The sequence below is a fragment of the Cajanus cajan genome, chromosome 1 (assembly GCF_000230855.2).
Source record: "Cajanus cajan strain Asha chromosome 1, NIPB_CcT2T_4, whole genome shotgun sequence".
Taxonomy (NCBI): Eukaryota; Viridiplantae; Streptophyta; class Magnoliopsida; order Fabales; family Fabaceae; genus Cajanus; species Cajanus cajan.
This window is the reverse complement of record NC_138517.1, coordinates 14,953,523-14,969,964: the sequence shown is the minus strand read 5'-3', so window position 1 is coordinate 14,969,964 and position 16,442 is coordinate 14,953,523. Positions and strand designations below refer to the sequence as shown.

The window sequence follows — 16,442 nt, the reverse complement described above, 5'->3', positions numbered from 1 at the left end:
TATGATGTAAGCCAAGCAAATAGCATATTCAAATTGTTGATGTGGTCTCTATTACTGTCATGGACTCACTCATTCAAAGAGTGTAGAGTTTTTTCTTTAAGAATATCCTAGTGTGGAATGACTCAACCTCATACAACTTAATGAGAATGTCCCAAATCTCCTTTGTAGTCTTTTTTCTCTACGCCACTGGATAAAACTAAATCTTCCATTACTAAATGCAAATTGGCAACAACATTGTCATCTATTTCTCTCCACTTTTCATAAGTGATATCTTTGGGTTTGTCTTCGATTGCACCAAGACAATTACTTTTCCTCAAAATTGCTATTATCTTTAATTTTCACATGGAGAAATTACTACCTTTAAATTTCTCTATCTCATATTTTGCTTCCAAGATTTCTCTCTATTTTTTCTCTCAATTAAGTTGACTTATGAAACTTCCATTATGATTAGTATTGCCTATTGGAACAATGATGCTAGACTGTGAACTTTTACACATTAAGTAAATTCACAAGAAAGAGAAGTGGGTCACTAATGGACACATTTAAATATCGAGTCTTTCCTTTCGAAAACTTTTCCTAGATTTGCACTTTCACACTACCACACTATATATTCAATAACAAGAATAACTTTTGTTGATGTGACAGATCAGATAATACTACAACCATATAGCATACTAAGAATTTTTTTTGACACTATACTAATGTGCATCATAGTAGAATAATATCTTCAACTTATTGGCTTTGATACCATTGTTGGGTACCAGAGTAGCTAAATAATACCACACAACTAAAATGAAAGATAAGAAAATTAGAGAAAAAAAAAAGATAATAAACACAATAAGAAAATTTTACTAAAGCAGGAAATTACATCACTTCTCACTCTAAAATTCACTCCTTGAAATAGGAGAATACTACTACTGAGAGAGAGCTCTCAAAGTAGGTAAAGAGAGGAGAGGAATATTTGGGATTCTTGTAATGGGACCTCTAAGCCTTATTTTATAGGCTATGTGTGGAGCTAAAAGCTAAATTCACCAATGTGGGACTTAGTAACTAACATTGATAACATAACATGACTCTTATTAGTACTGATTGTGGTTTGCACAAATTTTAGTTCTATATTGAGTGTTTGTGGAAGGCGTTATGAGAAAGAGAATGTGTGCACAAAGTTTAGCAAATGAAAGGTTGCATGCGTTATCCATTTTTTATGTTGCCATAAGTTCATGCATGGGAACGAAAAAATGGAGTGTGTTCTTTTAGTTGTGGTGGATTTCGTGTTAGAAGAGATGAGTTGCATGGAGAGTTATGTTCAACTTGTTGCATTGGTGAAAGAAATAGGGACAACAAGGCGCGGTGTTAGCATGATTACATTGGAGATCCACAACCATGTGAAAAAAATGTTTATGATTGTAAATTTTTTTTGGTGAAAGTGAAAGGATATAAGGGTATAATGTATGTTGGATGTTGTATGAGTGCAAATAAAGGAGTGGGAAGTGTTTTGTGTTTTTGTTTAGTGCTTGTTGGAAGCTCACCACGAAGCTTTCATAGTGGTTCAAATATAGGTAGTGTCATAAATGTTTTTTTGTGTATGCAATGAGAAAAAAGCCAGAAAGTACTTCTAAGTGGAGTTAAGATTCCAATGACTCAAAGTGTTGATTTGCTAGAATGGATGAGATTTTGGACTAATAGGATGGGAATCATTGTGAGTTTTACTACAATAGTAATTATTTGTTGTTTTTAAAAGTCATGGTGATTCATTGTCAATTCAAACACACTAAGGATGTGTGTTCTATTAGGATTTTAAAAGAATTATTTTTTATATATATATATAAAATCTTGTGGTATTATTAAGTCTTGTAGTATTGAATCATGATAATCATAAATATGTCAAAATATGATGGTATCCAATTGACAGATAATGTGTAAATGAAGACAAAACATGCTAAATAATTTTGTGTTGATTTGTGAGAACAAGCATTGATTATAAAGGAAATTGAGCATGAACAAATTTTTTTTTGTAAGTACTTAGTTAAATTTGTCTACACTTTGTTACATGAACAAAAGACCACTACAACTATTTTTTAGGTGCCTTTGGGGTACATTGGTACCAACTAAAGTCCAAGTTTTTGCATGGAGGTGTTACTTGAAAGAATCCAAATGAAGGCCAACCTAAAAAAGAGAATTGTATACTACAAGATATTATGGAAGTTTCATGTCCATTATGCATTAAAGATGAAGAAAATACTTGTCATATTAAGTTTTCTTGTTCATTTTCTTCTTCCATATGCATGGAAACAATGCTACACTTGGGAGCTCAAGTAGTTATGCCTCAACATTGTAGGAGCCACTTTTTACATCATGTGTATGGTTTGTTAGCTAGGGAACAAAATTCAAAATGATTAATATGACGCTACAAGAAATGTTACATACAATAACATACAAAAAGTGTCACTATAAATACAAAATATGTAGGTATAAATATTTTACATATAATTATACATAATTTTAATGTGAACTTTGAATAAAATTTAACATTTATTGTATGTCACTATAATTTATACCTATACTTTTAACAGTATACCAACATATTTATATTTATAGTATAGGTAAAAATAGTTTTTAGTGAGATATTTTGTATCATTATAAGATGTGTCACAATTTTTTTTTATAGTGTGGGTTGTTACAATAATTTAGACTATATGGCTACCAAAAAAAACAATGTTGTCTTCAAAAACAAGTTTATAGATGTTGTAAATGTGTTATCCTTAACAAAATTTAGATCTTGGTCATGGTTAAGTGCAAAAGTGAAGGAATTTTTCATTTTCTTTTAATGAATGGTAAAAAAAAATCCAATGTATAGATTAAAAGCTATGTAGGAAAATATATCTTGTAGGGATGTAATCCAAGTTCCATATCATTAATACAATAGAGACCATTTGCATAAAGACTAAAAGAAAATTCACGAGGGTTTAAGTTCAAAGTGAACAATATCATACAAATGTAAAGAAGTGTATATGAATATACCTACCAAAAAAAAAAAAGATAAATGCTCCTCTTGACAAATATATCTTCACAAAATGCAAATATAAAACAATCCATCATATTTTGTGTACAATTTTAGGTACCCACCATTCCTCTACTTTGTGTGTGTGCGCGCATGTGTATGCGTGTGCGTGTAGTGTGCATGTGTCTTATTCGAACAGTAAGTTTACCTACACTTACTTCACCCAATAATTCATATTCTATTTCAAATTTTAACAATCTAACTGTTGAATTAAAATTTATTAATGTATAGATCAAGTCTGTAAGTTTTTTTAAAAATTAAAAATTATTTAATACTTCATTTCATTAATTTAAATCAACATATTAAATATTTTTATAATTATCTATCAATTTAAATTAATGAAATAAAGTATCAAATAATTTTTATTTTTTTAAAAAAAAATTATAAACTTAATCTATACATTAAGAATTTTTAATTTAATATTTAGATTATTAAAATTTAAAATAAAATATGAGTTATTAAGTGAAATAAATTTAGAATGAGTTATTAGATAGAAGAATGAAATGTGTTTGATAATATTATTCTAATATAATTATATAAATACCAAGCTAGAGGAGCATAAAATGTAAAGAATAGGAAATTCGTACATAATTCAGTGTCTCTAAATCGTGACACGTTTTAGTTAGCGAGAAAGTCTATGTGAATTGCATTCATAATTGCTCTTGGGTATTGTAATCAATTATTTTCATGCTGAAATCCCAAAGTTTCTTTGCTAAATCAGTGTTCATTGCCAGTGAACTTGCTTTAGCCACATTATTATCTGAAAAATACTCGCCACTAATTCCCTTCACATGTGGATGCAACGCCACATAGCATGTTGTTGCTGCTCCCTACAATGAGATTGAAGTAGTTGAGAATGCAATATTATAAGAATCATAAATTAAATATTGAAATTTTAGATTCCCTTTTAGATAAAAGAAGTAATAAATAAGTAATAACAAATGTTTATATTCAATAGTTTGAACTATGTTTATATTACCTGTTGGATACTTTTTATCTGAGGATTAACAATCATCTTAATTAAATCTGCATAAATCACACAAACAACATAAAACTCTGTAGTTGTCATCACTTTTGCATTCAAAAATACTGACCAAGATAATTTCTACACACTATATAAGTTTGATATTGTTTAACATGTTTGAATTCAACATTCAAAAGTAAGACTGGGCAAAAGAAAAAAAAAAGACTAAATTGGTAGTGAACTGCATTATAAAATTGGAACTATTTTAAAAAAAAAAAAACTAAAGTGAAGTATTTTTTATTAAAGATTCAACTCTTTGAAAAATGAACTACAAAATTTTAAATGAACTAAACTATTTGTATAATAGGATAAAAATTAGAAGTGTAAAAAATGACCAACCTCCATGGCCTGATGTTTCGAACTTATTCAAAAAAGTACCTAACAATAAATAAGTCAAATTGGTTGAACCCAAAAGTTTAAAATTTGGTTAAATTAGTTGAACCAGATGGTTAGACCACTAATTTTCATGCTTAAAATTTGGTCTGATATTTTTTATATTTTTTTTGTAGAGTTTAAATAAAAATAAAATAGAATGGATGAATTTGGTCTGTTTCAATAAATCAACAAGTCAAAATAGTTACAATTCAAAAAAAAAAATAGTTCAATTTAAATTGTGGTTTAATTCAAACTTTTAAAATGTTATTTATTTCAATTTAATGAAAAAATAATATTATAGTTGATCTGAACTAATATTTAATTCAATTAAAACAAACCTTTTTTCATTCACTTCCCATTTATTTTGTCTGCTTCAATTCAAAAGATGCAACCTATTTAACATAATTAGTTGTTTCAAGAGTAAATAATATATATGTGTATCGATGATGTAATGGATGTCTACATTATCGTGAATGATAATTCTATTAATTTTTATAATAATTATTACCTTAAAATTTGGGTTGATAGTAATTTTTTATTAGTTGAAAATTGTTTATACGGATGCATAAAAGTTAAACTTATGTTCTAATGTAATTAGAACACCTGTAACTATGAAAAAGGAATTGAATCTTATTACACTGAACTAGATCACTAAAGACTTAAAAGAACAATTAAAAGGAATATATCCTTTTATGTGTTGGATTATGAAAAATATTTTAGTTTGTATCCCAAATTCCTTGATTTGAATAATTCCTAGACAATTCATTAGAATAATGTAATATGGTAATTACCAGTTGGCACACTTCCACTAGTCTCTGGATTATAAATATTGGTGATAATACTTCCTGGATGAAGAGAATTTGCCGTAATATCTACTCCATCTTCCTGATCACGATGTAATGATTAATATTATATAGTTAGTATATCATAGAAAACTCAATGAGGCAAAATAAAATAATAAAAAAATTCATTTTAATTTACTTACAAACAGAAGAAAAAGCGAAAGTCATAAGAAAAGAGAGAGAACATTGAGAAAAGTTAACAGTATGGTGTTATTAGCCTATGATTGTTGCTCCTGTGAATGCATAGTTTTAGCATTTCAAGGAACGTAAAACAAAGTAAGACTAACAAAAAGTGGTCATTGATGATCAAACAACATTTCTATATATATAAAAAAAAAAAAAAAGTCAATATAATCAACTATTTCAAAGATAAGTCTAGTTTCAACAAAATAGTTATCAGTAACATTTTATCTGTAAATAAGAAAATAAAGGCATTATTAGAGTACTATGCGAAAGACAAATACTGCTTAAAGAATTCTAGTAGTAATTAGTTAGCTCATGATAAGATGCTGTAATTTCTTTAAACACAATGAACATGGTAAGATATAAGAACAAAGTTGGTCTTATATATATAGAGGGAGAGAGAAGGGATCCTTTTATTCCAGGAGTAAGTTTACCTAAACTTACTCCGTTCAATAACTCATGTTCTACATCAAATTTTAACGATTTTACCTTCAATTTAAAGTTCTTAATGCATAGATCAAATCTGCAAATTTTTAGAAAATTTAAAAATCATTTGATATTTCATTTCATTAATTCAAATTGATGAATAATCATAAAATTATTTTATACATTGATTCGAATTAATGAAACGAAGTATCAAATAATTTTTAAATTTTTTAAAAATTTGCAGATTTGATCTATGCATTAAGAACTTTAAATTGAACGGTTGGATCATTAGATTTTTATGTAGAACATGAGTTATTAACCGGAGTAAGTCTAGATAGACTTACTCCTAAAATAAAAAGATCCCTCCTTATATATATATATATATATATATATATATATATATATATATATATATATATATAGGAGGGTTCAAATAACACTGGTGTAACTTTTACTAAGTGTTACACCACTCAATAACTTTATATTAATTGTGAATTTTGCAAATCTAACCGTTAGATTGAAAATTCATATCACTTAGATCATATATATATATATATATATATATATATATATATATATATATATATATATATATATATATATATATATATATATATATATATATATATATATATATATATATAGTTGAGAGATCCATTTACTTTAATAATATAAATTTTGGTAGATTACTCTATTCAAGAATTTATGTTTTATATCAAATTTCAATGATTTAATCGTTAATTTAAAAGTTCTTATAATGCATAGATCAATTCTATGAATTTTAAAAAATTTGAAAACTGTTTGATACATCGTTTTATTAATTCAAATCAACATATAAAATATTTTTATGATTATTGTAACGTGGTTTTAAAAAAAAAATGGCTGATTTAGTATCCCGGAACGGGCCGTTCCCAATCTAGAACGGGCCGTTCCAAGCTATTAAATTAAACTGAAATTCGTGGTTGGGAACGGGCCGTTCCGGAGGGAGAACGGGCCGTTCCAAATTCCAAAACGGGCCGTTCTGGTTGGAGAACGAGCCGTTCTGGAAGGAGAATGGGCCGTTCCGGAGGGAGAACGGGCCGTTCCGGATGGTTAGAAAGCTTGTGTTTGGGAGGATTGAAGTTCCGAGTTAAGCCTCGAGGGGAAATTCTACTTTTGTTCAGTCTTTGGCTATCTGAGCCAATCTTCAGGTAAGGGAAGCTAGAATGTTTGTTATTTAGGATGTATGTGAGTTTACAAACTCAATGGGATTAGGCCGGGCGCAGGTTGAGTGTGTCAGGCGTGGAAGAGCTCAGAGTTCTTGGGTTGGTGTTAGGCTAGGTGCGAGCTGACTGTACATATATGGTGCTATATTTTATATACAGAAACTTAGTTATTTTGATCTTTATATTTATGTCTGTATGTATGTGTTATCCAGTTTAATATTCTCTTAGTTAACTAGTTGTAGTGCGATTCCACTAAGTGTAGAGACCGTGGCGGGTCGTTACAATTATCTGTCAAATTGAATTAATGAAATGAAATATCATATAATTTTAATTTTTTTTAAAAAAATTATAGACTTGATCTATTTATATTGAATTGTAAAAATTCAATCATTAAATTAAAATTTTTTAATACATATATGAAATTTGTAAAAAAAAAAATTAAAAACTATTTGCTATTTTACTTCAATAGTTCAATTTGATGGATAATTATAAAAATATGTTATCTACTAATTTAAATTAATAAAATAAAATATTATATGATTTACAAACTTTTTTAAAATTAATAAATTTGATTTATATATTAAAAACTTTTAATTTAATAATTGAATCATCAAAACTTAATGTAAATAATGAATTATTGAATGATATAAGTCTATCAAAATTTATTCTTAAAGTAAGTAGATTTTCTCTCCCCTCTCCCTCTATGCAAGCACGCTGACAATTCAAAACCATAAAATTAGACTAAACATCAAACTGGGAACTTCAACAATTCATATTTTAATTCCATTGGAACTCTCTAAACTAAAAACAATTAAATTCTATGTTAAAAGTAAAACAACAAAATATACGATAAAAGAACAATAAACATAACATAAAAAATATAATATTGAATCAAAAGTAGGAGCTATCAAAATATTGGTGAAAAAAAAAACCCAAAAGTAGTCAATGAAAATAACCATGTGCAAGTTCAAAGTTTGTTTCAGTAATCAGTCAAAATTTTAGAGAAAAGATAATAATGTTAACTCTTAATAGTCATTAACAGCATAACCATCTGTAACATAACATTATGGTATAAAAAATTATCATCGAAACTTTCCTATAATTATATATTAATCATTTTATAATAGAACAAATGTCAACATACTTTAAGGCGTGTTGCGAGTTCATTGGCATGTAAAATATTAGCAAGCTTTGATTGCCCATATGCATGCCACTTCTCGTAACTGTACACAAGGAAGAAAAAAAAATAATCAAATTAATATACATTATGTTTCTCCTTTCCATAGATACTATATGAATCATGTTTAAGGCTTAATTCTAATTTCTACACACAGCTAAGGTTCACATAAGTATAACAAAATAACTATATCCAAGTGCATCAAATTCTAAATGATATTGTCGATTTTCTGTATAGAGACGCTTAATGGTACCACAAGTGACAGGCCACAAATGTGTCAATAATGTGACATATTGACACATTAATAATGGATAAACAAACATGAGATTGACAATAATAATATTTCTTTTATTCTTTAATAATTGAATAAATACTGGAATTGAATTCCAGTGGTAATAAAATTAAATCTCCAGAATGATATGTCTTCATGGTATATCTTACCTTGATTCATCATTAATTTTATCAAAAAGAATTCCTTCGGGATATGTATAGTGGTGGCCATCAGATGATACATTGACAATTCTTCCTTCTATCTTGCTTTCAATTGTAGTTTTCTTCATAGTATCTAACAAAAGATTTGTTAACAGAAAATGACCTGTGGAATTATAATAAGTAAAAATAAATAAATAAAATAATCAAAGTTACTTTTATATAATTAAAGAAAAAATAGAAGAATTATATGCATATATATACATATATATATATATATATATATATATATATATATATATATATATATAACTACCATCTAATATTGTATAAGCAGATATTTTGAGACAGCTCATGACCATAGAAGAACTACATGTAAACTTAGGTCTTATTTGGATAAAATTATTAAAAAGCACTTATATAGAAGAAGAAAATATAAAAATAAAATAATTCAAGAGAGAAAGGTTTCTTGTGCATATGCTACGGTTGACCAATAGTAACAAGAACCTTTCATTCTTTAGTTCTTTTCTTTAGAAAGAAAATATGGATCACATTCCCTATACTCCCAATAAACTTTCTTTTTTTAGCATTCTAGTATTTTTTGCCCCTTTCCCCTTTTACATTGAAAAGCTCGTAAAAGATTTCATGTTACCAAATATCAGTCATTTCCTTCATACCTAAGTGATTTGTGGCGAAGAGTAGTTCTATGTTGTTTTTGGACAGCGTGAAAGGGGATGCCCCTATTCCTGCATTGTTTCTTAGAATTACAACAAAAAAACCAAAAAAAAAAAACATTATTACTCTTTTCTTTCTTTGAATGATCAAAATTAAGGTATATGCATATATGCATATGTGAGGGAGTCTGTAATTAATAGTGTGAAACTGAACAACATAAACTTTATTATTAGTTGAAAGAAAAGCGTCAGCATGCTCACTCTTGTTCAAATACATTTTGTACTATTGATTAAAATTAATTAAAAATTATAATTATAAGTGAAATTTATTAAGTAAGGAAAATGTATAAAATTTTATAATTTTTAATAAATTTTAACTTATAAAAAAATTATATTCGTGTTAAAAATGTGTTGTTAACATTTTTTCAATTGAAATTAATTCAAGTGAGACCTATTAAATTCGGAGAGTTCTACATAAAATTTAGAGGTTCTCACGTTAATTTCAAACTAATAATAATTGAAAAAGGTTTCTTTCAGCTTTTCTTATACACGCATAAAGAAAGAGATTATAAGTAAGAATTGTACTATATAAAAACATTATTAAGTAGGTTAAGCAGAAAATGTGTAAAAATATTAACATTGTGTGTAGTGTGTTTTTCTTACATCAAGATGTTCAATGGAAGACCAGATGAATTGAAGTCTAATGCAAATTTCCTCACAGATGCCATTGAGCTGAGATCTAACTCCATCACATCAACTTTAGCTGTGGAAATCTCTTTAAGAATTGTTTCTTTAATAGCTTTTGCAGCAATCACATTTCTCACGGCCATAATCACATGGACTCCACGCAAAGCTAGAACTCTTGCAGTTTCAATGCCAATACCATGGGTTGTTCCTATTATTAGAATATCCATCACCAAAATTAATATAAAATTAAGGGGCACATACATGAATACTAAGCATGTAACACATACCACGATAAAATATCTTTTACATAAATTATAATATGTTATCATATAATTTATAATTAAGGGAAGCCTACGAGGGAAAAAATGCAAAAATAAAAAATATAAATGTTGTGTATCAGGAGTTACCACACACATACACATATCTTTATATTGATAAGATATTGTTCACTTTTAACACGGTCCTCATGATTTTACTTTTGGATACTACCTAAAAGACTCATCAACCAATGAAGAAAATTATGTGAACATAAACTCATTTCTATCCTTTAATTTGAGTAATGTAGGACTTTACTTGCATCCCAACAATAGACTTGCGATCAAACTAAAAAAGAAAAGCACAAACTCAAATACCAATGAGTGTAAGACGTATAGCCATTAAAGTGCAAACTTAATCGGAAGTTGTCAAAGTTAAAATTTTGGATGAACATTAAGCTTAACTATTGATGCATCATGTGTTTAAATATATAAAATTGGCCTTAATCGCATTCTAGTTGTATGATGAAATGCTTTAGTAATTACAAATTTAGGAACGACTAAATAATAAATTATTAAAGAGTCATGTTATCCTATTATTATAGGTAAAAGAAATGTTAAGGACTAACTTTGTAATAATTTGTAGTTGACAACTGACATAATATTAACATAATATTAGACATGGCAACGGCGCGGGGTGGGTTTTATGTTTTCCGTCCCCGCCCCCGATACTCGCTGGAGGTAAAATCTGGGTACCTATTCTTCGTCCCGTTCTCGTCCCCTCTTCTTTTTTTCTTTTTTTTTTTTAAAAAATAAATATGAACAAATTTAAAAAAAAATAAAAGAAAAGTAAAATAATATAAATTTTTACATATAAATATTTTTAATTTTGGTTTATATATATATAAAAAATTTAATTATATTAATTATTAAGCAGGGCGGAGGCGGGGGGCGAGAGCGGGGGCGGGTATGGGGCCAGGGGTGGGGCGGGAATTAACATCCCTGCCCCCGCTCCCGATTTTATCAATCGGGAAAAACCCGAATCTGAACCCGATAAACACAAATTTTCCCCGTTCAAATCAGGTTCGGACAAGTACCCACGGGACGGGTTAGATTATCATGCCTACATAATATCATGGGATTGATGAAAATACCAATGTATCATTGTCGTAACGTGATAAAGAAATACGTGAAAAGAAATTGTCAAAGGTGGAATATTCAAACTCCTTCCATAAACTCCGACAGCTACAATTAATAATCATTAACTAAGCTAATAAGTGTTTAATATATAAATGAAAACCTAAATTGTATATGTTTATCACTTGTATAAGTGATAACATTATTAATATTATTATTATTAATAAAGACTAAAAATATATTCAAATCAAATTTTATCTAAAAACAAATAGGACTTAGATCATTAAAAAATATTGAGTCTAAAATTATAATTAATATAATAATAGTATTATTTTTATTACTAGTAATTAGGGGGAAAATACTTTGGATCTCTCTCTTTTAAAAAAAATTCAGCAAAAAAAATCTTTTAAAAAAATAAAAGAAAGAAAGGGTATATTGAATAATTTATAAGTAGTTAAAGGGTATAATACTCTAATAAAATGTGGAGACGAAAAAGAAAATATCTTTTTTTCCCTAATATTATAAATATTATTTTTCATAATATTTTAAAATTATATATAAACTCACTATACTTATGAGGAAGGAGTTAAGAGGTAAGGTAAGTCTGTGAGTTTGTACGACCAACATCCTTAGAAACATAATATTAATATTCTAATAATCTAAAACTATTTTACACAATCATTCGATCATAATTCATCATATATAATAAATGAGTAATCTTTATAATAATTTTAAAAAATTATACAAACTATGATTTATAATTAGTTAATTGTATAAAAAAATTATACAGACAACACATCACTATTAAATTTAATCTTTAAACACTAAAATGAAGCATTATTAATCAATCAACATATGGAGAGAAAGAATTCCTATAATTTCTTTGACACAAGAAATTAGTAATATGTATATGTATATGTGTGTGACCTGTGACAATAGCAGTGAGACCAGTTCCATGGATCCCTTGAGTAACTTCCTCTGCAGTAGAAGACCATGAAAATCCTGAAGAACACATGATCACTAACTCACTCTCTTTTTGTTTGTGTGTGGTTTGTGGGTGTGTTTGCATGTTCTACTTATAATAGATGTGTCATAGTTGCCGTCTCGTTGGTTCCTAGAATAACAATTTAGAATCCACCTCATTTGTAAGTGACGTTTTCTTCTCATTGTTGGATAACTAATGAGTAAATTACATTCATATAATATTGGTGTAAAAGAAAAATCACATCATCAACTAATAAATATTATTAGTATGATTTTTAAGATAATTATTAAACTACACATCTATTTTGATCCTTAAATTTGAAAGATGCTTTTATGTTGATCATTGAAATTAAGAAATTAGCAAATAAATATTTAAAATGTAATATAAATATTTAAATTTAACTACGAACTATCAATTGGTGTTTAAATATATTTAATATTATCACTTTAGTCACATTTTTTAAAATTTTGGATTAATATAATTGTTAATTTGTATTTTTAGAAACACATTTAGTAATTAATTAGTTTTAAAGACTAATATGACAATGAATTCAGTTTAAGAACCATTTTAGATGTTTATTCTAATTGTTATAACAGTCAAATAAATTATTTATATAATAATAATTTGTAATTCAACGATAGAATAAAATTACTTTAAACCAATGCATAATATTTCTTATTTAATTTTATTGTTTTATTATTAAAAGATTTATTTCGATATCTTAATTTTTAACATGATACAGTTGTCATTTTCATCTAAATTAAACTAATGATATTATATAATTTATTGTATATGTAACACATGTCACCACATATAAAAAAGCATGTTAGTTTAAATTGAATGAAAAATAATAATTTATCATTTTAAAATTTAAGAAATCAAATTAAACATAATTAAATAAAACATTAAAAATAGTAATTTATCCTTTTGTTGAGACTTTTTTTTCAGCCACTTTTTTTGGTTTGAAGTATATGTCCCAGTCCCACGGCCGGCTTATAATTTATATTCTTACCCGGCTTAAATATTTTTTAAAACCTGTCAAAATCAAAAGTTTTAAATGTTTATATATTTTTAATGGGTTTCTTTATTTGAATATTAAAATAGTAAACTATTTTCCTATACATGTATCTCAACAATGTATTGCAAAATTTAATTTAATGTTCAAGAAATATTTTTCCTGTGAATTTTTATTTTTGTTATAAAAATTGTGCGCTAATTAAATTAATTTTCATTAAATATTATTTTTTAAAGTTCCTCAACATAAGAGGATTAATTTTCTAATGCAAACTTACCAATACACAAACAATGAAGCATAAAAAAAATCTATCCCGGTACACTAGTTATGTTGCATGGATTCATGATATATATAATTAAACAAATCTAAAATATGAAGCAATGTTATAGATATATTTAGGGGTGTCAATTTAATGTATGGTTCTTCATGTCTCCTTCTATAAAAGTCCTAAGTATTTTAATCTCACTTAATTGAGGGACTTAAAATCCCTAATCTATACAACTCCAAATAAAAAGGAGTTAGGGCCAAGGTCCAAAGGGACTTGACTCTACCGTATGTCATATTATTTCTTTTTTATTTTTTAATAAAAAAATGACAAGAAAAGCTTTTCCCAGCTTATTTTTATTTATTTATTTTATATAATAATTTAATTGTATATGTAAATTTTTGTAAATAACTTATGATGATATATAATTTTTTAAATATGGATTTGTATCACTTTTTCATATTTATGCACTTTTTTAATTTTCATTCTTAAAACATGTTTCATTTAAATATTTTTATTTGATTTCATCGCATAAAATTTTGTTTATTCTATTTTGAAAAACATTGGAAAGTCAAAAGTAAAAAAAAATTGATTTCAACATTATATTTTTTATTTTATTTTATTTATAGATAATAAATTAACATATTATTAATCTTAATTTTAATCAATTATATATATAAAATAAATCATATTTATATGATGGCATGTGATAGAATATACCTTAAAAAAATTAACCACTTAAAATAAATACAAGATTTTAAAATGCAATATAAATCTAGAAGAATTTAAATATATATATTTTTATTTTCATCTGATAAAAAATTATAATTTATGATAAAATTATTTATTTTTATAATAATTACTTTAAAAATCATGTTTATTATTTAAAATAAACTCGAATCAATTATATATATTTTTAATACTAACAATATATAAAAAGTTAAACTCATTTTACAAACTATCTAATGTCTCTCATCTATCAACTATCAAATTGAGAAAACTTACAAGATTTTTAAATGTAGTACAATTTTACAAGAATTTAAAAATTATACATATTATTTAAAATAATATAACTAATTGGTACGTAAGATCGTGAGACAAAATATAATTTAAAGGTTTGTTTAAAAAAATAAAAATTGGAAGTTAGTCCATAGACTGTATAGAGTAAATTAGTTTATATAATTATGGTAATTTTTTAATAAATTTATTATTTATATATGAAAAAAAAAATTTGGCCCATAAACTTTGGAGGATGAGCCGGCCCATTTGACTCGTCTGAATGTGTTACAATAAAAAAGAATTAAGTGGAACTGTATTGTGTCATGGTACTTACTGACTCCTTCACACATGTCTGGTAAACGAAGTGTGTGTTGAAGATCATGTTCCAACTCTTATTCATGAAGTTCACGTATTTTCATCATAACTACTATCTTAATTTTATAAATTATTAACTAATCACTCATATAGCATGCTATGACATGATATCACTCATTTTTTTTTTATAATTTTATAATTTTGTTGCATATTAAATTTAATGAAAAATTAATTACCTTTAAATAAATTTTTATTTAATTTTTACAAGATTTTATCAATCACCCAAAATAAAGTAATCAAATATCCTTATTTTGAGTCAACGTAAATGATTAATGATTTATTTAGACAAATAATTTATTTAAAATCTTATTTAATAAGTTTTTATAATAAAAGTTTATGTTATAAATACTTAAAATTTAATAAGTTGTTGTATTTAAATATTCATGTTAATAAGTACTTGTATAATTTTAAGTGTTTGAATATATAATTATTTAAGTATTTATAAGATGTTATTTCATTTTAAAAATTATAAACTAAATTTTGACTAAAAATAAAATAAAGGGCTTAAAAATGTTTTAAGCGCAACAAAATTAACTAGTTTTGATTATAGTCCTTGTAAAAATATTTCATCTCTTTAAAATTGAAACTATTATTTTTAGTCCCTATTTTTAATGTAATCATTTTTAACTACTTTTTGTTTATTAAAAGATTACGTGAGATATTACATGCAATTGTTAGTAATATTATGTCAGTATTTGATATCTCTAAAAAAAAATTAGATCCTTAAAATAATTGTTGTTCATTTACATTAAAATATTCATCAGGAAAAAAATTAGTAACTTTAAATTTTAAAGGAATGAAAATAAAATAAAAAATATTTTAAAAAGATCAACAAAAACTTATTTATTTTATGAGGATCAAAAATAATATTTTACAAATTTTAGAAGGATAAAAAAACAAAAAAAAATTATAGGGATCAAAACCAAAACTCCTAATTTTATAAGGATTAAAAACATATATAACCCAAATAAAAATATAAAAAGTTAATAAATAATTTTTAAAATTGACATTATACACCACTAATATTAACATTAATAAAAATTATTGTTCACTATTCACCTAATTTTAATTTATAAAAAAATTATTAATAAAAGTAGAATAAATCAATTATATATATAACTGTGATTAAAAATTAAGAACAATAAATTTTAAAAATTAATTTTATATATTTTATAAAATCATGGTAAAAAGTTATTGAATAATATTAGCAACAAAATTATTCCAAATTTTCTATTTTAGAGAAAACTAATTACAACGTTTTCTGATGATGTGGACTTTTGAAGAGAAGAGGTATAAAAAATTAGAGGAGAAAAGAAAAATAATAAATAA

The 16,442-nt window shown here is 25.8% G+C and overlaps 1 protein-coding gene across 1 annotated transcript; it reads right to left on the bottom strand.

Moving 5' to 3' along the window:
- Positions 1 to 3,060: 3,060 nt before the first annotated feature.
- Positions 3,061 to 14,435, bottom strand: LOC109800082 (short-chain dehydrogenase TIC 32, chloroplastic-like). Its single transcript, XM_020360769.3, has 8 exons — positions 12,402 to 14,435; positions 10,060 to 10,291; positions 9,400 to 9,479; positions 8,735 to 8,888; positions 8,261 to 8,339; positions 5,252 to 5,345; positions 4,041 to 4,087; positions 3,061 to 3,891 (listed from the first exon to the last, which is right to left on the bottom strand). Exons 1-8 carry the CDS (start codon positions 12,541 to 12,543, stop codon positions 3,712 to 3,714), a joined length of 1,008 nt encoding a protein of 335 aa, XP_020216358.2. The 5' UTR covers positions 12,544 to 14,435; the 3' UTR covers positions 3,061 to 3,711.
- Between the last annotated feature and the right edge of the window lie 2,007 nt (positions 14,436 to 16,442).